The sequence below is a fragment of the Mobula hypostoma genome, chromosome 7 (assembly GCF_963921235.1).
Source record: "Mobula hypostoma chromosome 7, sMobHyp1.1, whole genome shotgun sequence".
Lineage (NCBI taxonomy): Eukaryota > Metazoa > Chordata > Chondrichthyes > Myliobatiformes > Myliobatidae > Mobula > Mobula hypostoma.
The window spans coordinates 76,279,001-76,305,067 of record NC_086103.1 but is presented as its reverse complement, the minus strand read 5'-3'; the positions used below and the strand labels follow the sequence as shown (position 1 = coordinate 76,305,067).

The 26,067-nt window shown below is 38.6% G+C and overlaps 1 protein-coding gene across 8 annotated transcripts in view; it reads right to left on the bottom strand.

Annotated features, from left to right (window-relative positions):
• Window positions 1–562: 562 nt before the first annotated feature.
• Window positions 563–26,067, bottom strand: part of LOC134349396 (matrin-3-like) — a 59,931-nt gene continuing 34,426 nt past the window's right edge. For 4 of the 8 annotated variants that reach the window (XM_063053636.1, XM_063053637.1, XM_063053638.1 and 1 more), the window contains exons 13-17: window positions 25,841–25,888; window positions 13,804–13,947; window positions 7,394–7,847; window positions 6,812–6,933; window positions 572–3,176 (exon numbers count right to left, since the gene is read on the bottom strand). In XM_063053636.1, coding sequence (XP_062909706.1) covers window positions 3,087–3,176; window positions 6,812–6,933; window positions 7,394–7,847; window positions 13,804–13,947; window positions 25,841–25,888 — 858 coding nt within the window. In that variant the 3' untranslated portion in view covers window positions 572–3,086. Of the gene's footprint in view, window positions 3,177–6,811; window positions 6,934–7,393; window positions 7,848–13,803; window positions 13,948–25,840; window positions 25,889–26,067 lie in introns of all 8 variants that reach the window. The other 4 variants (XM_063053635.1, XM_063053634.1, XM_063053633.1 and 1 more) reach the window with 3 other exon arrangements.

Below are 26,067 nucleotides of genomic sequence, written 5' to 3'. Positions count from 1 at the left end.
ATTAGCATACAAACTCTGGAAAAGCTGGACAATTTTGGAAGGGATCCCATGAGGGGCTCTCGCCATGGATGGTATCAAACGCCTTTTCAAAGTCTACAACTATCACATACGGTTGTCTCTGCCATTCTGTGCAGTTCTATGATGTAACACAGCGTGAAGGCTGAGGACGTGTCATATATGCAAAACCATTGATGTATTACATATGGATGGATTTGAGCAAACAGTGAGGAGGTATCAAGAAATAAATCGGTGGCAACTTTCAGGATACTGTAAAGACTTCTCACACATTTTGTGGTTTAAGTGTTTTTTTGGGAAGGAGTACTTAAAAGTAAACTATCAGACAAAATTGCTTGTACAAAGAAATACAGCAAAATAGAGCAAGCATATGTTCAATGTTTATTGCTTGCTTGTTGTTTTTAAAATTTCTTTGCATTTACTATGAATGTCCTGAAGAAAATAAATCTCAGGGTGACCAAATTTACTTTGATAATAAATTTACTTTGAAATTTGAAATCAGATAATCAGTACAGTTAACACCAAGTCATGCAATCCAAAGTGTTAACTATCAAGCAGTTTGATAAGGGCATAGATAACTTGAATGGTAATGCTCTTTATCCAAGGGTAGGGAAGATAAAACTAGAGGACGTAGGTTTAAGGTGAGAGATAGGCTGAATAACCCATTTCTTTGCAGTTTAATTCTATGCTGTAAATAATATAAAAATAAACAACAAATAGGCACTGATGTAGGTCCGATTCATTTAAACCATGGAGCAAGATGATCTTCCAAATTCAAAGGTTGAAATATTGAATAATTAAGAGTGTACACTGATAGATGAATTCTATCCAATACAGGACATGCAGATCAATACACCTTGGTGTCTAAGCATTAGACTCTTACATCATTTACAACAAAACAAAGACGACATCAGGGTCAGAAATGAAATTCCTTATGGCGCCTCTAAATAATTTTATTAGCAAAACCAAAAATTCAAGCAAATAGAATTGACATTTTGTAATGGAATGATAGTCTAACATGCAAGTATTAGGAAAGTCAAAAGAAAGTAATGTGTAGTAACCTATAATTAACTCAGTTACAAATATAATCAATCTAATTCCAAGCTAAAACTGTCCCGAAAATCCTAAATTACACGTTTCTTTATCAACAGAAAAAGCAAAAGCAGATGAACTCAAGCAATCATTGAAACCTGGAGCTATATTTGAAGAATTACAAAACTACTTAACCCAAACATGACATAACAGCAGATTTCATACTCTGTTGCCTCTTGATTAAACCCAAAAATTTTAACAATATCATCAGCACGCTGGCAATGGAATAACCTTAACTCGGAAGAATGAGTTATTAAAGTAATATTTGTTTAAATGCATGTTTTGCAAAAAGTTGCTCAAATTCACTTGTTTACAAGATTATAACAGGACAAATCAAGGGACACTGACTTTTTGGAAACTTATTCAATTCTGAGTGCATTTGATTTTTTAAAAGTACTGTGGTCAAGTAAATATGCATTTTGTTAGCAATTTTTGACAATCTGCATGGATCATTGGTAACTAATACAAGTTGGTTTTATCATTCAGAAATGAATACTATACAGTACTATACAATTTCAGGTAATTCAAGAGAAACAACATTTTAATGCAAAATTCCTTTCCTGCAATCTTATTCCGAATTATGTAAAGTAATCCAACTACCTCCTACAAAAATAAAAACTTAAAATTAGTTTTAATGGAAACAAACTGCAGTGATTCTTCAAGACTAATATTAACAATTAATGTTCCTAGTTTCAGAACATTTCTTACCAAGACAGAATTTCAATTTGACTATAATTAAAGCTTGTGCTTTAGAGGAATCATTCTTAAGCCATTTGGGATTTCTTTAGCCAGAGGATGGTGAATCAATTGAATTTGTTTCCTCAGATGGAAATGGCGACAAAGACCAAGTCTTAAAGCAGAGGTTAACAGGTTCTTCATTGGTAAGAGTGTCAAAGGTTATAGGGAGAAGACAGAGGAGTATGGGGCTGAGAGAGAAAATATATCAGCTGTTACCAAATGTCAGAGCAGATTTGATAGGCCACATGGCACCTATATCTTGTGGTCAAATTTAATAAATTTGTTAAAAATCATTTTTGTAAGATGTGTATTTTGTTGAAAAGTCAAAGTTGTAAAGTAATTCATATGTTAGTCAATAAATAATTCCCTCAGCAAATGCAGCATAAATGAGACATTGCAAAAACCAAAACTGTGGATTGATTTTGGTGTTAACTTGCAAGGCTTTTATTTTAAACAGATCTAAATAAACAATTTACTAGAACCAAAGTTTTACAACTTGAAGACTGAAATTGGCTTCTCAACTTCCAGCAACTCCGATCTTCCACATTAGAAAAACAAAAGATTGACATTAGTTCAAATTAAAGAAATATATAATTGTATTTTGGTCTTTACTTTTAACAGTTGCAGAGTATATTGCTTTACAAAATTATCAGGATTTCTACCATTTTTATGGCTCAAAGATCTCACCATCAACACCGCATTCATCCTTTCTTTACCCTTTAATACCAATGCCATGCAAGCTTCATTACTGTACAAATATGGGACAACAAATGAATATTAGATATTTCTACAGATTTCAGTAATCATGTAACTTATTCTTGGTAAGCTATTTTCTTTTACCCGCAACAATAAAACTTGACATTTGCCAGATATTTTCAAATTACTACCTTACAAAATTCACCATCTTCCTTAGATAAAGTAACCCAGATATGGTACTTGACCCAAAGCAGTTCCTGGGATAACTCAAGAACTGATATTCTAACAATAACTTAGAAATCCATCAATTCCCATCACTTCAATACCCTTGAAAGCTGACTGTCCCTATCCTGAGAACTTACTTATTTAACAAATAGTTACTGCAAACAAAATCACTGTTGCCAATCCATTCATGCATGTCTGTACATTACAAAATTAAGACATCTAAACATTGTTAGAAGGGCAAAAATAATAACCAATAAAATCAGGATGCTAAAAGAATTGCCAGCTAATAGGTTAGATGTTACAGATTATCATAAGTAGAATCACTGGTCAGTTATTTCTTCGATCTGCACTTCAGGGCTTTGTTCTCTTTTAGATTTCCGGTAATCTTCAGCTTGCTTGTCCAACATTTTCTTTAAAATAAAGAACATTAATGAGGCCATGTCATCATTGTTTTAGGTAAGAGTCTTTAGACCCCACCCCCATCATAATACAATGACTTAGGCTTAAGAAGGTTGTTATTGGGGCTGAAGTCTGAGAAAATAATTGTATTCTTAAAACTATCATCTGTTATGCAGCTTAAGATACATATTCACAGTGTACTTCAAATTTCATCATTCTACTCACAAATCAATGTGGACCTCTCATTAAATTGTAAGTCACTGTCAAACTCAACATAGTTGCATTGAATGGCATCATACTTATAAAATTTAATTCAGCTTTATCCCATCGCACGAAATCTCAATGTTCAGATAGTTAAAATATACTCATGATTTCTTTTACGGTTGTATAAAATTAATAGAAGATAATGATTAATAGATTAATAAAATTAATAGCATCTTTAGGAAGAGGTACAGTCGACGTTTCAGGCCGAGACCCTTCGTCAGGACTCACTGAAGGAAGAGTTAGTAAGAGATTTGAAAATGGGAGGGGGAGGGGGAGATCCAAAATGATAGGAGAAGACAGGAGGGGGAGGGATGGAGCCAAGAGCTGGACAGGTGATTGGCAAAAGGGATACGAGAGGATCATGGGACAGGAGGGCTAGGAAGAAAGAAAGGAGGGGGGGAAGCCCAGAGGATGGGCAAGGGGCATAGTGAGAGGGAGAGAGGGAGAAAAAGGAGAGAGAAAAAAAAGAATGTGTGTATATAAATAAATAAATAATGGATGCGGTAAGAGGGCGAGGTGGGCATTAGCGGAAGTTTGAGAAGTAAATGTTCATGCCATCAGGTTGGAGGCTACCCAGACGGAATATAAAGTGTTTTTCCTCCAACCTGAGTGTGGCTTCATCTTTACTGTAGAGGAGGCCATGGATAGACATATCAGAATGGGAATGGGACGTGGAATTAAAATGTGTGCAGAATGGGAATGGGATGTGTCAGGTTGGAGGAAGTTTGCTTTTTGTCAATCTCAATATATACTCTATGGACATCGGAATAGTCATGCCTGGGAATATTGAAGAATATTTCCTGCCATTCTGTTGACAACTGTTCATTAACTGCCTGCACTTCAACCAACCCATGTTGTTCTTTGCCAAGAACCTTTCTCACTCTTTGATAAAGATATTTAAGATATTCACATGCATCATCTGTTTCAAGAAAATCAACTTAGCCAAATAAGATCTGTAATTTTTAATCAATCCATGCCAATGCCAAGAAAATAGTTGAATATTGAAAATACTTTCTCTGGAGACCTCCCCTACCAGTAACATCAGACCAAACTGTAATTCAACAATTTTGATTCTTTCTTTCCTCACCAATCAAGAATGCACCCCTTCCCATACAAGTATACATCCATCCCATTCAATAGACAGCATCTCTTATTTTCTTACAAAATTGAAGAACGATGAAGTGCAGTCATTTTGATTCTAAACCATGATCTGGCTCTAGACTGGCTTCTGAAACTTTCATTAACCCCTCCCCCCCATCCTTCCACCCCTACTGATATTTATTTTTAAATAATTATTTTTGTTTACCATTCTTTAAGCTAGTTGTCTATTCGTATATCTTCTGCCTCTTACTTTTAGGGAAAGATCTCCATTTTGTTTTTTGTACTCAGATTGGTTCCCTTTTGCCATACAAACCTCACATTTAGCTTGTTACACTTATCAATCCAAGGAGATTGAGATTGATGCAGAGAGCCTTTCTTATTCCTCCCCCGCCACCCCCGCCAAGGGAAATAGTTTCATCTGTATCTAAACTATCTGTCCTTTGAGGTCTTCCCTATTAGTCAAGGATTAGTTGAACAAATTTACCAAAGCTATATCATTTATTTTCAACTCATTACCCCCTTATTATGCACTTTATAAATATATGTCATCCTTCTGTTATACTAAACCCACAAGCATGACTACCATTCATTTTATAATAATTCAAAAAAAATGTTACCCAATTGTGTCCCCAAACCCAAATCCAAAAGTATTTCCTTCACTGGCTTGAAAGATACTGAAGACTCTTTAATGTTTTAAACCTTCTGTTCTTTTGCAATGTTTTTATGGGCGGGAGAAGATGGCGGTGCGACACAGTGCACGTAGCCTCTCCGTTGAAATGATATCGTATTTGTAAGTAGGGGACCGTGCACAATTCTGATTTGATGGGGACAGACATGAGAAGGCACAGAGGCACATCTGGAGAGATTTCTGAAATGCCCAGTTTGCTGCTGCTGCTGCTGCTACTGTGCGATTGAGAATCTCCGGAGGGAAGGCCTCAAAATCCCCGGCTTTGCCTGCTGCTGGCGACTGAGGCTGGGGTTGAAGCGTTCGGCAGGGATGGTGCTCAGTACTCGGTGTCGGAGGGCTGATCGGAGTTCGAAGTTTTCCAACGACTCAGAGTCGGACTGTGGTTGGGCATGGCAGAGAGAGTTTTCTTCCTTCTCCCGTCTGCGTGAGATGTGGGACTCTCGAGAGACTTTGAACTTTTTTACTGTGACCATGGCCTGCTCTTCATCAAGTTATGGTATTGTTGCACTGTTGTAACTATATGTTATAATTATGTGGTTTTTGTTAAGTTTTTCAGTCCTGGTCTGCCCTGTGTTTCTGTGATATCACACCGGAGGAATATTGTATCATTTCTTAATGCACGCATTACTAAATGACAATAAAAGAGGACTGCCTGTCCTCATAATCTAATCTACTATCTTTTTTCCCTTGCCAGTATTCTTATAGCTCTTTCTCCTGAACATGACATCTCTTTCCCTCTCACTATGGTAGATTTCAAAAATACACCTTTGCTAATTAACACCTTTGATGACAATATTAAATCATTTTCTCTGCTTCTAGTTCCCACATGGCCCACTAATCTTGGCTACTCCCCACCATCTTTCTTATGGTAGAGAGGCAATAAATTACATGATTCATGTTAGAAAGGGCACATATCCATTTCTCATCTCCATATGATAACCACTTAGGGGAATTCCATGGGCAACAGACAGATACACAACCATGTATCTGTGTCTTAGACAATTGTCTTCATCCTTATGAACTCTTTTGCTCCATATTGTTACAAGTTACGCCTTCTGTCACTGTATATCATTCGTCAGAGTATTTCTGTGTAGTCTGAGTAGGGACTGAATAAGTAAATACCACACCAACCACCCACCCCCCAAACTCATCCCGAACTCAAGACAAAGCTTTAATTATCTGATCCAATAAATTCAAAGAAGTACAAATTTAAAAAGGCATTCCACACACATTCTTAAGATTATAAAACCTATAGTTTGAACGTTAATCAAGTTGATAAGTAAATAACAGGTTTTTGCCTAAAAATTTGTGTATAAGGATATCATAGAGATGGATGATTACATCATTTATTCCTCCTTTTAATCCAAACTGTAATTCAAATAATACTACCACATATGAAGTAAAGGAAGATGATGGCTTAAGCTGGTTTCCGTGGACAATTTGTTGATTCTTTTCCTGGTCACTTAAATTTTGGGTATTAGACGATGAAAATGGTGAATCGGTAGATCTTCAATTGCTTGAACAGTGTGAAGAACAAAGAAACACACAAAACATCTAACTACTACCTACGATTACAGGCACCAGAATGCTCACCTTCAGCTTCTGATAATGAGGCAGGCTGCTACAGTGGGTTTTCTTTGCCACTTCCTCCTTTGTGTAAAAGAGGCAGCAGAGTGTGCAGTAATATCCAGTCTTTGGAACCACATAGTCTAGTCCTGTAATTTAAAAAGAGACAGCTTATTAGATCTTTTAAATCAGCATTGAACAAACTACCCAGGCAAGTGGAGACATCATCTCACACCTGAAAATTTACCTTTTGAGGGAGCAAAAAAAGGAAGGGGAAAACAAAAGAATAGCACAGGATCTTCAGCCACCAAATCTATAGCATTTCAGTGAGCTTTTGGATAACAGCTATAAATGCCAATAATATTTACATGTTGCAGGAAAATAATTAGATTAAGAGAGACCACTGCTTCAGGACAGCCAGATTGCCCTAATTTGCAAATGGACCAGCATTGAAGTGTGTGTGAATATACTACAAATGTGGCACTTGAGTAAATCCAATATATTTGTAAATGGCTTTAAGTTCCTGAATGTATAAATGAGTGTGACAAGCACCATAAAAAGTATTAAAGAACAGCATTTCTGCATTTTTTCAAAGTAACTCCTTCCTACCTACAGGATTGTTGGGCTGATATAGTCCAAGTCGGTACTCATCTGGAGTAGGAGATCGTGATCGAGCACGCTTGCTTTCTGGTTCTGCACAAGTTGAGACAGTCTCTCCCTGCATTTCATTCTTTTCATCTGATTCCATCTTACTGTCAATCAGTTCATTTCCATCTTCACTACCATCTTTTTGGTCACCTTCTGTTCTTTTAGTTTTGATGTTCATTCCCCTCTTTTGACCATGTTTTATCTTAGGTTTCTCTACATCCTCTTCTTTTTGTTCAGTGGTGTCCTCTGATTTCTCTGTTAAAATGCTTACATTGGCTTCATCAGTTTCCAGTTTACTACTCTCTGCACACGGTGTCAGATCTTCCAGATCCAAATTTCCAGCTTCCACATCACCAACTTCATCCACAGTTACAAATTCATCTATGTTTTCAGGAAAGCATTCTTGCTTCAAATCCTAGAGAAAATCAAATGTTATGAAATGCTTTCAACTTCTGCTCCAGTTACTCTCAAACATAATTTTAATGGTCAAAAACACACCTAATCTTATCAAGACAATGCTCCTATTCTGGGAGACCTCCAGCCTCCTGGATAACCACATCAACACCAGGCGCTCAGAGCTGTAGCTCCTCAGAGAATGTGTTAAGAAAGTGAAGCTGCAACTCATTGACCTTCGACTCATATGGGAAACTGAGGAGACAGATAAACAGGAGCTACAGGGAGGTAGTCACCCTTGAGTTGCAGGGGGCAGGTACCTGGGTGACTGTCAGGAAACGAAAAAGAAAAAAGTAGCCAGCACAGAGTACCCCTGTATTTTGGATACTGTGGGGCAGGGGGAGAAGATGATGCAGTAGTGATAAGGACTTTCATAATTACAGAAGACATGAGAATGTGGACTTGACAGAAACTTCTGGATGATGGGATATGCTGCCTCCCAGGTGCCAGGACATACCAGCTGGGTCCACTGCATTCTAAAGGTGGAGCGTGAGCAGCCAGAAGGCTTGGTACATATCGACACCAATGACTTAAGGAAGAAAACTGATGAGATCCTGAAGAGAGAATTTAAGAAGCTGGGTAGAAGGCTGAAAAGCAGGACCTCCAGGTCTCTGGATTGTTATATGTGCCACACGCCAGTGAGGGTAATAGGACGATTTGCCAAATGAACACATGACTGAGGAACTGGTGCAGGGGACACGGTTTCAGATTTCTGTATCAATGGGATCTCTTTTGGGGAAGGTACGACTTGTACAAAAGGGACCGGTTATACCTGAAACCAAGGGGGACCAACATCCTGGTGGGCAGGTTTGCTGGAACAGTTGGGGAGGGTTTAAATGAATTTGCTATGGGGATGGAAAACAATGACAGGGCTGAGGGTGGGGCAGTTGTATAAAAAGGCAGTGTGTGATGAGACTGTCAAGAACAGGCAGCTGATAAGCAAAAAATTGCCGTCATGGGATGAGTTGCAGTATAATGGGGACAAAAAAAAATTGAAAAGGGTGACTGAAGGTGTTATATATGAATGCACAAAGTATATAGAATAATGTAGACCGTCTTCAAGTGCAGTTAGATATTTTTCTTATTTTTTGGCAATACAGCACGGAATAGGCCTTTTAAGCTGTGCTACCCAACAATCTCCCAAGTTAATTCTAGCCCCATCATGGGGCAATTTACAATAACCTACCAACCAGTGTATCTTTGAACTGTGGAAGGAAACCGGAGCACCTGGAGGAAACTAACACGGTCACTGGAAGAACGTTAAAACTCTTTACAAGCAGCTGTGGAAACTGAACCTGGGTAGCTGGTATTGTAAAGCATTGTGTTAACCGCTACACTACCATGCCGCCCAGATATGATGTGGACATTATTGAATTAAGGCTGAAAGAAAAATATAGCTGGTAGCTTAACATCCAAGGATACATATTATATCCACAGGACAGGCAGGTAGGCAGAAGGGGGGTAAGGCTCTGTAAGTAAAAATTTAAAAAAATTCAATCAAATCAAATCCTTGGAGATGACAGAAGATCAGATGTAGAATCATTTTGCATAGAGTTAAGGAACTACAAGGGTAAAAAGAACCAGCTGGGAGTTCTATACAGGCCTCCAAACAGTAGCCAGTAACCAAACTGCAATAGGAGATAGAAAATAGATGTCAAAAGGGCAATCTTATGCTCGTCATGGGGGAAAATTTCAATATGCAGGTAGATTAGGGAAAATTAGGTTGGTGCTGAATTCCAAAAGATAATTTACAGAATGCTTACAAGATGGCTTTTTAGAGCACTTGTTGTTGAGCCGACTTGGGGATCAGCTATTCTGGACTGAGTATTGCATAATGAACAGGACTGGATTAGGGAGCTTAAGATAAAGAAACCCTTACGAGGCAGTAATCATATGATAGAATTCACCCTGCAACTTCAGAGGGAGAAGCCAAAGTCAGATGCATTAGCATTACAGTGAAGCAGAGAGGGAATTACAGAGGCATGAGAGGGGAGCTGGCCAATGTAGACTGGATAGAGACACTAGCGGAGATAATTGAGAACAGCAATGGCTGGAGTTTCCAGGGACAATTCAGAAGGTGCAGGATAGATACATCACGAAGTAATATTCTAAAGATAGGATGACACAACCGTGGCTGACAAGGGAAGTTAAAGCCAACATAAAAGCAAAAGAGAAGGCATATAATAGAGTAAAATTTAGTGGGAAGTCAGTGGATTGGAAAGCTTTTAAAAACAGAGCAACTAAAAAAGCCATAGAGACAAGATGGAAAAAAGTAAGCTAGCCAATAACAAAGAGGACACAAAAAGCTCATTTAAATATATAAAAAGAGGCCAGACCCCTGGAGAGGTAGTAATGAGGGAAAAGGAAATTACAGACAAGCCTAGTAAGTATTTTGCACCAGTCTACACTGTGGAAGACATTAACAGTGTGTCAGAAATTCAAGCACGTCAGGGACTAGGAGTGCAGATGCAATTACAAGGGAGGAGGTTCTTGGGAAACTGGAAAGACTGAAGGTAGATTAGTCACCTGGAACAGATGGACTGCACCCCAGGTTTCTCAAAGAGATGATTCCTACGTGGCTCTGGAGGACTGGAAAATTGCAAATGCCACTCCACTCTTCAAGAAGGGAGAGGGAGAAGAAAGGAAATTATAGGCCAGTTGGCCTGACCTCAGTGGCTTGGAAGATGCTGCAGACAATTGTTAAGGATGAGGTTGCAGGGTACTTGGAGGCACATAATAAAACAGCCAAAGTCAGCATAGTTTCCTTAAAGGAAAATCTTACCTAACCAATCTGCTTCTTTGAGGAATAACAAGCAGGATAGACAAAGCAGAAATAGTAGATTTTGCATTGTTTGGTTTTCAGAAGGCCCTTGGCAAGGTGCTGCTTAACAAGGTAAGAGGCCATGGTATTACAGGAAAGATACTAGCATGAATAGAGCATTGTCTGATTGGCAGGAGGCAAAGAATAGGAAGAAAGGGAGCCTTTTCTTATTGGTAGCTGGTGACTAATGGTGTTCTGCAGGGGTCGGTGTTGGGACTGCATCTTTTTACGTTATATGTCATTGATTTGGATGTCAGAATTGGTGGCATTCTGGCCAAGTTTGCAAATGATACAAAGATAGGTAGAGGGACAGCTACTGTTGAGGAAGCAGGGAGACTGCAGGACTTAGTTCAGGAGAATGGGCATAGAAGGGGCAGATTGGAATACAGTATGTGGAAGTGTAATGATCATACACTTTGGGTGAAGATATAAAAACCACTAATTACTTTCTAAACAGGGAGAAAATGCAAATATCTGAGGGGCACGGTGGCTTGGGAGTCCTCTTCCAGGAATCCCTAAAGGTTACCCTGCATGTTGAGTCGGTGGTGAGGAAGGCAAATGCAATGGTAGAATCAGAATCCGGTTTAATACCACCAATACATGTCATGAAATTTGTTGACTTTGCAGCAGCAGTACATGGCAATACAGCAAATATAGATATTAAATAGTTAAATTAAATAATTAATGCAAAAAAAGTAGTGAGGTAGTGTTCATGGGTTCAATGTCCATTCACAAATTGTATGGCACAGGGGAAGATGCTATTCCTCATTTCCGATGGTAGCAATGAGAACAAGGCATGACTTGAGTGATGAGGTATCACTCCTTGAAGATTTCCTGGATACTACAGAGGCTAGTGCCCATGATGGAGCTGATTAAGTTCATAACACTCTGTAGCTTCTATCCTGTGCATACAATACCAGACAGTGATGCAGCCAGTTAGAATGTTCTCCATGGTACATCTGCAGAAATTTGCGAGTGTGCCATACCAAGTCTCCTCAAATTCCTAATGAAATACAGCTGCTGTCATGCCTTCTTTTTAGTCACATCAATATGTTGGGTCCAGGATAGCTCCTCACTAACACCCAGGAACTTGAAGTTGCTCACCCTTTAAAACTTCTGATCCCTCTGAGGGATTAGTGTGCATTCCCTCTTCTTATCCTTTCCTAAGTCCAATCAGTTTTTTGGTCTTAATGGTGTTGAGTGCAAGATTGTTGCAGCAACACCACTCAACTAGCTGATATATCTCACTCCTATAAGCCCTCTCATCACCATCTGAAATTCTGCCAACAATGGCTCTATAGTCAGCAAATCTATAGATAGCATTTGAGCTGTGACAAGTCACAGTCATGGGTGTAGGGAGGGAGCAGAGCAGTGGGCTAAGCACACATCCCTGAGGCGTGCCAGTGTTGATGACAGCGAGGTGGAGATATGTTATTTCCAATCCGCACAGATTGTGGTCTTTTGTTTAGAAAACTGAGGAGTCAGTTGCAGAGTGAGGTACAGAGACCCAGGTTCTGGAGCTTTTCCAATCAGAACTGTAGTCAATAAACAGCATCCTGTCATAGTGATTTATATTGTCCAGGTGATCCAAGACTGTGTGGAGAGCCAATGAGATTGCATCCACAGTAGACCTATTGTGGCAATAGGCAAATTGCAGTGGGTCTAGGCCCTTGCTGAGGAAAGAGTTAATTCTACCATAACCGACCTCTCAAAGCACTTCATCACCATAGATGTGAGCGCTACTGGACGATAGACATTAAGGAAATTAGGGCACTGGAATAATTGTTGCCCTTTTGAAGCAGGTGGGAACTTCCGACGATAGCGACAAGAACAAAAATGTCTTTAAACACCCCCGCCAGTTGGTTAGCACAGGCTTTCAAAGCCTTACTAGGTACTCCTTTGGGTCCTGCCACCTTGCAAGGCCTCACCCTATTGAAAGACAGCCTGAGGTCAGCCTCCGAGACAGAGATCACAGGGTCACCAGGTGCTGCAGGGATCCTCATAGCTGCAGTTTTATTCTCCTTTTCAAAGCGAGCATAAAACACATTGAACTAGTGTGGGAGTGAAGCATCACTGCCAATCATGGTGTTAGGTTTTGCTTCATAGGAAGTAATGGCCTGCAAACCCTGCCATAGTTGACGTGCACCTGATTTCCCCTCTAACTCCATTTGGAATTGTTCCAAAGCGCTTGTAATAGCCCTCCACAAGTCGCACCTGGCTCTCTTGTAGACCTGGGTCGCCAGACTTAAAATGCCACAGGTCTAGCCCTCAACAAACTACGAACCTCCTGGTTCATCCATGGCTTTTGATTTGGGCATGTACAGTAAGTCCTCGTAGACACAATCATCCACACAGGTTTTAATGAAGTCAGTGACATCTGTGGCATACTCAGACTTGAAGATGAACGTTTGAATACAGTCCAGTCCATCAATTTAAAGCAGTGCTGTAAGCACTCCTGAGATTCCCTTGTCCATACCTTTTTGGTTCTGACTACTGGTGCTGCAGTCTTCAGTCTCTGCATATACTCAGAGAGAAGTAGTACAGCTATGATCAGACTTTCCAAAGTGTGGGCACTGGATAGCACGGTTAGTGCTCTTTGTGGTGGTGAACAGTGGTCCAGTGTGTTGATTCCTCTGGTAGTGATTCGTTAGTAACAATTTAGAGACTTTTTCAAACTGGCATGAGTAAAATCCCCAAAATGATGGGGAAGACATCAGAATGTGCTGTTTGATGCTTGTTCATGATAATCACTCTAAAACCTGTTTTACCCTGAGGTGGGATGTACACTGCTACCAAGATGCTTACTGAAATCTGCTGTGGCAGATATAATGGACAACACTTGATTGTGAGAAGTTCCAGGAGCAGTGCACAAGACTGGGACAGAACCACCATGTATGAACTGAGGAGTTGATCATGAAGCATACTCCACCTCCTCTGCCTCTGAACGACTCAGCAGTCCTATCTTGATGGTGCATTGTGGACCCATCAAGATGTATCGCTGTTTCCAGAATGGAGGGGGTTGGGTTAACAAAAAATGTAACAGATTTTAATGACCCTCTGATACAGCACTCTAGCATAGATCTTCAATTTTATTTACCAGAGACTGCATAGTCAGTTTTCTCTGCATCCTTAGGCGAAGTTTTACACCACTGCGGCGTCCTCTCTTCCGCTTTTTTATAGTGGAACTGCACCGATCAGAGTCCGCTTGAGTACTGTTGGCTTTGCATTCATTTTGAAAAGACTAGAATATAAAAATAAGGATGTAATTACCAAAGCTTTTAAGGCACTGGTCAAGCCTCATTATTGAGTATTGTGATCAGTTTTGGACCCCTCATCTAAAAAAAAAGGATGTGCTGAGATTGAAAAGGGCCCAAAGGAGGTTCACAAAAATGATTCTAAAAATGAAAGGCTTAACATACCAAGAGCTTTTGGTGGTTCTAGGCCTGTTTCTTGCTGAAGTTTAAGAGAATTAGGAGAAAATCTCATTGAAACGTATTGAATATGCAAAGGCATATAAAGTGGCTGCAGAGAAGATGTTTCCCATAGACAGGGAGTCTAGGACCAAAGGGCACAACCTTAGAATAGAGGATGTCCATTTAGAACACAGAGAGGGGTTCCCAACCTGGGGTTCATAGACCCCTCAGTTAATGGCATTAAATAAAAAAAGGTTGGGAGCTTCTGGATGAGGAGTAATTTCTTTAGCCAGAGGATGGTGAATCTGTGGAATTCACCGCCACAGGCGGCTGTGAAGGCCAAGTCATTGAGTATATTTAAGCAGAGTTTGATAGGTTAGGGGAGAACGCAGAAGAATGGCGTTGACAGGGAAATGGATCAGCCATGATCAAATGGTGGAGCAGACTCAATGGCCTAATTCAGCTCCCATGTCTTAAGGTCTATGTAACTATTTCAAGCTTGTACTCTTCCCCCCACCCCCAATATCAAAAACAATCAGTACATTTCCTTTCCAAAGGACAAGTTATAGGAAAACATGAATATACAGATATACAACAAATTCTACAGATATTAGAAATCCTCAGCAACACAATATGCAGGAGCAACTCAGCAGGTCAGACAGCATCTATAAAGGGAAATGGAAAGTCACCATTTTGGGCAAGACCCTTCATCAGGACTGGAAAAGGGTAGAAGCCAGGATAAAAAGGTAGCGAGGGAGGAAGGAGCAAAACTTGGCAGGAAGTAGCCGAAGGGGAAGGGGGATGAAAGGGAATGATGTGAGTAGCTCAGAGCTGATAGGTGGAAGAGGTAAAGGGCTGAAGATAGGACAGGAGAGTAAACCATGGAATAAAGGAAGGAGATGGGGGAACAGTGATAGGCAGGTCCAAAGGGTAATGGCGTGAGAGGGTCACCAGAATAATAGAAGCCAAAAGGGGAGGGCCATGAACAAGGAAAACAGAGGAAGTAGTTCATGGAAATTAGGAAATCAAATTTGATGCTGTTAGGTTGGAGACTACAAAGGTGGAATATGAAAAGTTGCTCCTTCGACCTGCACCCGGTCAGTATAAACAGCCATGATCAGACATCAATGTTAGAATCTGAAGTGGAATTGAAATTGAAATTAAAATTGAAATGTGCGGCCACCAGAAGATCCTGGCTACTGTGCCAGATGGAACAAAGGTGCAATATCTCATATTCCGTTTTTGTAGCCCCCAAACATAGACTATCCATTTTCCTCCACAGATGGGGGAGCATTGACAAGGGAAAATGGAGTAGCTCAACTCCCACTGTTAAATGCAGATTTTCCCAGTGGCCATTTTAATTGTGACTCCTATTCAAGTTTCAACATGTTGGCTCATAGCTTCTTTTTGTGCTACAAAGAGGCCACTCTCAAGACTGAAGAGCAATACCTCATTTTATCTGGATAGCCTCCAACCTGATGGCATTGAACATCCAAATTCTCCTTCCAGAAAAAAAATTACCCTCCCTTTCCCCTCTTCTATTCCCCACTCTAACCTTGTACCTCTTCTCACCTGTCTATCACCTTCCCCTGGTTCCCCTTTGCTTTCTCCCCCCCCTCATGGTCCACTATCCTCTTTCAAGATCTCTTCCACTCCAACCCTCCACCTTTCCCACACACCTGGTTTCCACCTATTACCTTCCAGCTATCCCAAACTTTTTATTCTGATGCCTTCCACCTTCCTTTCTAGTCCTGAAGGAGGGTCTCAGCCCGAAATGTTGATGGTTCATTAATTTCCATAGATGCTGCCTGACCTGCTAAGTTTGCACAGCATACTTTTGAGTTACTTTCTATTGATGTTGCCTCAGTACTTGGATAGCTTTCCTCCTCCCCAGAATCCCCATACCCTCCATGCCTGGAATCCCACTAACATCAAATAGGTGATCACATGTTGAAGTGGCCTTCATTGTTAAAGGCTCCAGTAACAACGCTTTAAATTTCAATCATATAAACTGAGGCTTCTAGGAAACTGGTCCTAATTGTTCTTTTTTTTCTTTTTCAATCTTTTTATTAGTATGGTAATGATAAAAATTAACTAACATAGTAATCATAAAAAGTTATTGGGATTACATTGTTGTAATTATCATATATAAATATAAACCCAGTTAATACATAGATATTAAACCTCCCAATCTTACAGGATACAAATATTATATATAGACAAATTAACATGAAAAAGGAAAAAGAAAAAAATATATAACCCCAAAAGAAACTAATCTAACAAGACAAATCAACTAAACTACAGAAAAAAAACCATGGGCTGTTGTGAGACATAAAAAAAACCATTAGTGTCATTGACTCCGCTCCCCTCAACAGATACTAAAAAGAAATAGAGTAGGTTTGGAAAAGGTCAAATTACATATGGAAGTACTGACTAAATGGTCTCCAAGTCTTTTCAAATTTAATAGAGGGACATAAGTAACACTTATAATTTTTTCTAAATTTAAACACAACATAGTTTGAGAGAACCAATGAAATGTGGTGGGGGATTGATCTCTTTCCAATTCAGCAAAATGGATCTTCTGGCCATTAATGTAAAAAATATAATCATCCGATGAGCTGAAGATGTTCAAAGATTTGGTTCTATCATTGGTAAACCAAAATTTGCAGTAATAGGGTGGGGTTGTAAATCAATACTCAAAACAGTTGAAATAATATCAAAGATATCTTTCCAGTATTTTTTTTAAAAGAGGACATGACCAAAACATGAGTTAAAGAAGATATCTCGGAGTGACATCTGTCACATATAGGATTTATAGGAGAGTAATAACGAGCTAATTTATCCTTAGACATATGAACCCTATGCACTACTTTAAACTGTATCAACGCATGTTTAGCACATATAGAGGATGAATTAACTAATTGAAGAATTTTTTCTCTATTTTTCAATAGGTAAAGCAATCTTAAGTTCCCTTTCCCAATCGATCTTAACTTTATTAGATACGTCTGGACGTATTTTCGTAATTATAAATGTTTGCTATTACACCTTTCTGAAAAGGATTTAAAACTAAAATTTTTTCCAAAATATCCGATGAATATGAATTCAGGAAGGTAGGAAGAACAGTATTTTTAAAATTTCTAATCTGTAAATGTCTAAAGAAATGGGATCTAGCAAAATTATATATATTAGATAATTGTTCAAAAGACATGAAACAATTATCCAAAAATAGATCGCAAAATCTTAATATACCTTTAGTTTTCCAAGCCAAATAGGCTTGATCCATGATAGAGGGTTGAAAAAACAAATTAGATATAATAGGACTTGCTAGAATAAATTGATTCAACCCAAAAAATTTTCAAAATTGAAACCATACTCGTAAAGTATATTATTCCATTGGGTTAACTATTTGTTTATGCAATTTAGAAAGAGAAAAGGGAAGCGAGGTCCCTAAAATAGAACCCAATGAAAACCCTTGTAAAGCTTTACATTCAAGATTTACCCAATGTGGACTTGAAATTATGTCTCAAGTCCCATGACCAAAATTTTAAATATCCAATATTAATTGCCCAATAATAAAATCTAAAATTCGGCAATGCCAGACCCTCCTCCTTGTTAAATTCCTGTATCTTTTACCTATCATAGGATTTTTATTCTGCCATATATATGAAGAGACTTTAGAATCAACCTTGTCAAAATAGGATTTTGGAATAAAAACTGGCACCGCTTGAAATAAATATAAAAATTCAGGTAAAATAATCATCTTGATAACAATAATTTGACCAATCAATGATAGAGACATTGGTGACCATTTAGTAAACAAGGATTTAATCTGATCAATTAAAGGTAAAAAAATTAGCCTTAAATAAATTCTTATGCTTTTTTGTAATTTTAACCCCTAAGTATGTAAAGAAATCGGTAACCAATTTAAATCTTAAACATCCAAACGTCGTAAAGTGAAGAAGCAATTACCATTTACTTATATGGGAAAAACTTGTGAGCGTTCGCAGACCCGAAAATAACCTACCACATCATGCCAAATAACACATAAAACCTAAAATAACAGTAACATATAGTAAAAGCAGGAATGATATGATAAATACACAGCCGATATAAAGTAGAAATACTGCACTTTTCGACGCAATCGGCAATCGCCTCTGATCTGGGCCGCCATTTACATGCCGGGCAGCACCTAATTAATTAGCTTGCTTATTTCGGCTTTTTTCTTAAAGACGAGCTGGGTGCCTCCCGGCTACCGCTGCATTCTCCGCGAATCGGTATCTGTCCGCGGCCCGGGGGTTGGGACCACTGGGGTGGTGGGACACGGGGGTGTCATCTCATCGTCGATCAGGGCAGGCAGGTCATCATCTTCTATGCCTGCCTGCCTCGATGGTGAAGGCTGAAGTTCGTCGTCTGCTGTGGCTGATGTGGAAGGCTTGAAAAACAACAGTATGCTTGACTGCTAGCCTCGCACATTTTTCTATCATACAGGTCTTTGTAAACCATCTTGCAAATATGCCCTAAACCAACGTACCCTTTCAAAATTAAAGTTGTACTTTATCATTGCAGCGAAAATCTCACGCAGTTGCTTCACGTTCAGTTCCTGGACTACTTCACTTTCAGTCCGTTCGCTACTGCATTCGGTTTCAATTGTTATCCTTTCCTCTTCCAATTGCGTCAGCTCTTCATCTATCAGTTCTTGGTCATGGGATGCCAAAACCTCTTCAACATCATCTTCGCCAACTTCCACAAGCCAAACTCACTTTGCCCTTACTTCGTTCACCACGATTGAAATGCTTAACTATGTCTAGTTGTACACTAAGTGTAACACCTTACGAGCTCTTTCAGGCTTTTTCGATACCTTAGAACTCATCTTGCAAACGGACGCTCAAAATAAATCGACATAAAGCACAGATGCTCACAGGCACGTGTTTAAGCAATGCCAACTCGAATGCAGTTCCAAATCCAGGGGAGAGCTACTGCTCGGGGCACGCGCTGCCTTTTATCGCGTGCTGCTTTTCCCGTGCGCTGCCTTTTTTTGTAACAGCGTAAACACCTTCTGTTAGCGAAAACAGGTAACTAAGGTAGGTCTTTTGTAATAGTGAGGTTTCGTAAAGCTAACGTCTGAAAAGCAGGGGGGCATCTGTATCAAATAATAATGGACTAAGAGGACATCATTGCCTAGTACCCCGAAATAAGCGAAAAAAGGGAGATCTTTGATTATTGCTAAAAAACCAAAGCTACAGGGGTATGATATATCAATTTAATCCAAGATATAAATATTGGGCTATAATTAAATTTCTCAAGCACAGTAAATAAATATGGCCATTCAACTCTGTCAAAAGCTTTCTCAGCATCTAGTGAGATAACACATTCTGGAGTAGTAAGTGATTGAGTATAAATAATATTCATTAATCTCCTAATATTAAAAGATGAATAACGGTTTTTAATAAATCCAGTCTGGTCCACAGATAATCTAAGGTAATACTTTCTCTAACCTAGTTGCTAGTATTTTAGAAAAAAATCTTAGAATCTACATTCAACAGAGATATCGGTCTATATGATGTACAATTAGTAGGGCCTTTATTCTTTTTTAGAATTAAATAGAAGCTCCATAAAATGATTGTGGTAATTTACCTAATCTGACTACTTCTTTAAAAACTCGAGACAACCAAGGCGAAAGAATAGAAGAAAAAAAGCTTAAAGAATTCCACTGTAAAACCATCTGGACCAGATGCTTTGCCAGAATTCACAGAGGAAATAACACCTTTTATTTCTTCATCTGTGATAGGAGTTTCTAATGTTAAACATTCTTCTGGTGGTAATTTCGGAAAATTCTATTTCCTTAAAAAGTTATGCATAATGTTAGGATCATGAGGAAATTCAGAATGGTATAAGGGGGTGTAAAATTTTTGAAAAGATTTATTTATCTCATTATGATTGACAGTCAAACCGTCATGTTTACGAATCTTAATAATTTGACGTTTAACCGAATCAGTTTTCAATTGATTAGCTAGTAGTTTACCCGACTTATCACTATGTATATAAAACTCACTTCTGGTTTTCATTAATTGATTTTCAATTGAGGATGTTAATAATAAGCTATGTTCCATTTGAAGTTCAACTCTTTGTTTATAAAGCTCCTTACTAATAGCAATAGAATATTTCTTATCAATTTCTTTAATTTTCTCAATCAACCGAAGTGTTTCATTCTTAATATGTTTTTTCAAAACAACAGAACAAGAAATAATCTGACCACGGATATATGCTTTAAAAGTGTCCCATACTGTCCCAATGGAAATTTCTTCCGTATTATTTGTTGAAAAAAAGAAATCAATCTGTTCCTTCATAAATTTAACAAAATCCGGGTCTTCAAGCAAATTAGAATTAAACCGCCATTGTCTGATACTAGGAGATCAGGAGGCCTGTTCTTCATCAAGTTACGGTATTGCTTGCACTGTTGTAACTATATGTTATAATTATGTGGTTTTTGTCAGTTTTTCAGTCTTGGTCTGTCCTGTGTTTCTGTGATATCACACCGGAGGAATACTGTATCATTTCTTAATGCATGTATTACTAAATGACAATAAAAGAGGACTGCGTGTCCTCAATCTAATCTAATGTATGCATTAACTTGATAAAAAGTTTCAATGGAGCATGATCAGAAATGGCAATAATGTCATAATTACAGTCAATTACAGATGGAATTAAAAGTCTATAAAAAAGTAATCAATTCTAGAATATGAATGATAAACGTGAGAAGAATGAGTACTTTCTCATTAGGATGTAGAAATCTCCAAATTTCTGAAATTCCAAAATCAATCATAAAAGAGTTCATAAGAGTAGCCAATTTATTCAGTCAAGCTTGACTGGATATAGATCCATCCATCAGGGGATTTAAACAACAATTAAAATCACCACCCATATATTCATTTAAATCAGGAAACAAAATAAATAAATGCTTAAAAAATTCAGGATAGTCCACGTTTGGAGCATAAACATTAACCATAGCAACTTCTTTGATAAAGAGTAACCCAGTAATTAATAAAAATCTGCCATTCGGATCTGAAATGATGTCATGATGAACAAATTGAGGAATCTATAAAAAATGAAACTCCTTCCACTTTGGCCTGAGAGCTCGAGTGATACTGTTAATCCTTCCAAAACCTTGATTATCCTCTTTCCTCACGAGTTTCTTGTACAAAACTAATACGAGCTTTCAGTCTTTGGAATACTTTAAAAATCCTTTTCCGTTTAATTGGATGGTTCAAGCCATTTGTATTCCAAGAGACAAAATTAATAGCCTGAGCCATATTTTAAAGTCAACCCTTTGATGTATAAAGAGTTAACCAGAATATAAACTCATGAAATCGGAAGAGGAACAAATATTCAGAGAGGAACCAGAAGTCACAACACTGCAGACATCTTTGTAGTCTGGAATCAGCCCAACAGAAAAAGAAAGTAAAAGTAAAATCCCCCCCACCTTCCACCCGTAAAGTCCCAGAATTAAGCCAAAAGGAGGCCAGATAAAAAAGTAATACTAAATCTACCCCCATTTCTCCAGAAGGCAACTCCAAAGATATATGTTAAAAAGACAGCCACCCGAAAACCAAAATAAAACCCTATGCAGTAATAATCTTCATATTGTGGTATCAAAAATGAACGAAAGAGGAAAGGGCCAAAACATATTATCAATCAATTACAAACAAAAATCTAAATAATTGAAAATGGCACTAAAAAAAGGAATTATAGGAAGAAGAAACATGAAAAGATGGCGTAGTAAAAAAAACCGCCATCTTAATTATACAAGGCTAAAAAACAAGATATTCCTCCATACAGTAAAAATTTTACCATCGAATCGTTAGTAACAGTGTCAAAAATCAAATAAGAATACCTACACTATTAACTGAAAATGAAAATCTTGGAATTATAGAAGTCCATCTTCATACGATAATTATACGCTTTAAAGAAAAAGCACATAAGAACAGAGCTGATACTGCGAGAGCCAGACATTAATTAGAGAGAAGCATCTGTAGCAGTTGGATAATGCTCATCCAAAAAACTTTGAACCACACTTATGGAATAGAACAGCGGTCCCCAACCACCAGGCCGCGGACCAGTACCAGGCCGCAAAGCATGTGCTACCAGGCTGCGAGGAAACGATATGATTTTGCGATATGAGTCAGCTACACCTTTCCTCATTCTGTCACGCCCACTGTTGAGATTGAACGCACGCGAGGTCATTACCCGCGTGTCATCCATGTCAGTGCGGGAAGGAGATCAACTCCTCGAGCTTGCAAATGATGGCGGGCTGAAAAGTATGTTTGACATAACATCTCTGCCGGCATTCTGGATCAAAGTCAAGGCTAGATATCCTGAGGAAGCCACGGAAGCACTGAAGACGTTGCTTCAATTTCCAACATATCTCTGCAACGAATGTAACGAAAACTAAATTGCGGAATAGACTGGACATAAGGAACCCCCTTCGAGTATCGCTGTCTCCCATCACCCCTCGATGGGACCATCTTGTTGCAGGGAAACAAATCCAGGGCTCCCACTGATTCAGCGATATTGGTGTGTTGCAATGATTTTATATGTTCATACAGGGAAAATATGTGCTGTGTGTTTAATATCCAAACATTACTTAAAATGTTATGATGCTACTGACTTGTAAGTGACTTATATAACCATATAACAATTACAGCACGGAAAAAGGCCACCTCTGCCCTTCTAGTCCGTGCCGAACGCTACTGTCACCTAGTCCCACCGACCTGCACTCAGCCCATAACCTTCCATTCCTTTCCTGTCCATATACCTATCCAATTTTTCTTTAAATGATAATATCGAACCTATCTCTACCACTTCTACTGGAAGTTCGTTCAACACTTACTTCAAGCTTCCCTGTCCTCCCCGATAATTGACATCACTATATTCATGCCAGGAAAATATGCGCTGTGTGTTTAATAATAAATTCGTTAGATGAACACTTTTAGAAACAAAATTGAGTGTATTAGCCATGTATCACCTACATTCCGGTTGTGATTAACTCCACTGCTACTCCCCCCCCCGAACAGAATCGCCAAAAACGATTCGTAGAAAAAAATCAGCACGTACACGCATGCGCAGTGGCGCCCGTGCAAGGCTTCATGGTCATCGTAGTCTTTCTCGGGGTAAACACAACGTATTTAACTGCTACTCTTGTCCGTTGGCAACCCTACCCCACCCAACCCAACCCCCCCACCGGGCCAGCCGGTCCACAAGAATATTGTCAATAATAAACCGGTCCGCAGTGCAAAAAAGGTTGGGAACCCCTGGAATAGAAGATACAGGATGAACTGTCGGGGGGAGAAATTCTTAGTCGCACAGGATATAATAATGCTGGTCGGAGACCTTTATGGTAACATTCTGTCATCAAAGGTTTGAAAGCTCGCCACTCCATCACTTCTGGACTGTAGTCTTCTACTAAACGGAGCTGATATTGTTGAAGTTTAATCATACCTTGCCGACAGGCAATTCGGATAAGATGCTCTTTATCGTGAACATAATGGAAACGGAGGATTACTGGCCTCGGTTTAAATCCGGGGCCTGGTAATGAACAATGAACACGATCAAGCAGTGGAGGATCATCCGGGAATACAGAGCTAAGCACATCCCTTAAAAGTTGAGAGAAGAATTTTAAAGGACCCCCTTCTTCAACATCTTCAGGGTGACCAATTATATGTAAGTTCTGTCTTCTAGATCAATTTTCAAGATCAATAATCTTAGATTTAAAATGCTTCAGTTGTTTAGTCGTCAAAGACAATTTCTGTTCCAAACTCTGAATTTTCAGATCTCTCTTCCAAGTTTCACTATCCAATCCAGTAATTTTACTTTGTTGCTGTTTCACTTTGGAGCCAAGCGATTCCAAAGAGTCCATAATTGACTTTAAATCTTCTTTAAAACTTTTGACCTTGTGCGAATTTTTCATCTGAAAGATTCAGCAGAGTATCTTAAGTTAATTCAGGTTGCTTGACTTCAGCTTTCTTCCTCCTGTTTCCATCGGAGTCTTTCCCATCTTTAGGATCCTGGGTTTTAGATCTTGTACTTATTTCTTTACTCATTTCTTCAAATTTCACAGTCACGGTTCAAGGAAAAATCAATATAGTTTAAATTTTCAAGTGTAGGTAAAAATAAATTAAATAAGGGTGATTATAGGTTAAGTAGAATAATGGTAATGGAGCGAAGCCAGAATCAACCTCACTCCATGAGCGCCTGGTGGAGAAACGAAACTGGTCCTAATTGGCTCACCTGTCAAATCATGGCTCTATTCTTTGTAGCAGCTTTTAGCCTCACTTTTGGCTGAGCTCAATGACACTATCACCTTACAGTACCTCAACCAAAAAAAAAGCAACATACATTCAAGCAGAAATATTGTTTGATTGTGAAATTGAAACACATTTTCCCTCTCCCGGTTGTTAAAATCATTGACAGTTGGAATAAAATTAGGTACTGAAAAGTTTAGGAATATCCTAAGAATTTGGTTTTGAGAGAAGTACAAAAGAAATTGAAAAAGCTCTGGGAACAACTTCTCAATCCGTCTTAAGACACAAGGATGATGCTGGAGTATTGGAGGATTCCAAGTTTTACTTGGAGGGAAAGATAATATCAAGTAACATTTTGACCAGAATAAATTACCCTTTTGAAGTTTGTCGGGGGTGGGGCGGGAATCAAGGATCAGATCCACAAGTCTTTGAATGTAGCTAAACAAAAGTTATGAAAAGTTTGTGGGGGCCTTGATATTAACTGAATACAATACAAAAGTAAAGAAGTTCGCTAAACCTATTTAAACCTCTGGTCAGTCTTAACTTGAACAGTTTCAAATCAAGGACCAGCTCTTGAGAAGAGCCGCATCAGCACAATGGTATTCACATTTTTTAAATATATGCCATCAAGTTTAACAAAATGGCTCACCCACACAATCCAATAACAATAAATTCTCTTATCTGTGGACAGTGGAGAGTGATTTCTCTCAATATCCCATAACTACTTCAAGAAGCAATACCTTCCAGGACGTGCAATTGTGAAAAAAAATACAAGGGATAGGAGTGGGTAAAGGAAAAATGGCATTAAAAATGTTACAACAGCTGGTATTTGTTCAGAGACAAATAATTTGTAAACAGTATCTGTATTAATAAAAAGCAAAGCATATTATAAACCACTCCCAATCACTGAAATTCCAACAATAAACTATTTGTCTTGTCATTATGTCAAACACTTGTTAAGGGAGAAGCCACTCAACTTCACATTCCACACCTATCCAACATCTAATTAAGATCTTATTTTAATACTTAAGATGTTATGTCTAGCTAGGGCAGGAGTTGAAAGTGTACAAGCGGAAGTGACAGAAGGACTTATGCCTTGAAATGCTATGGGTAGTACTGTATTGCTGAGGACAAACATCCAAAAATGGACTTCTTCTGTGGATATTTATCTTAATGACATCTTTATTTTAACCTCTACACTTTAAGTCAAAATTTAGTCTACGCCTCCCTACAACCTGAAAAGCAAATCTATCAGCAGCAAAGCAGTCAGCTCTTAAATTAAAAAAATGTATCAAGATGCATCACAGAAAGCAAAAGTCAAAGGCTGACAGGTGTTAACAAGTTGTTGAAAATAAAACAATGACCTACACATATTTAAAATTTAAAATATACAGTCAAATAACTCAAGCGGGAAGAAAAATACCTGGGATGATGCCTGTTGATTTGTTTTGCTCCTTTGAACAGCTGGCACCTGATTCAAAACAGAAAAATACAAGAGGAATAACAAATATAAAAAAACAGGACGCAGGCTCTACCATTCATCATAACTATGGCTGATCTTCTACCTCTGTTCCATTTTCTTGAACAGTCCCACAACTGTATCACTTTTAGTATTTTTGCATAATATTTTGCATAAACTTGTTGACAGCT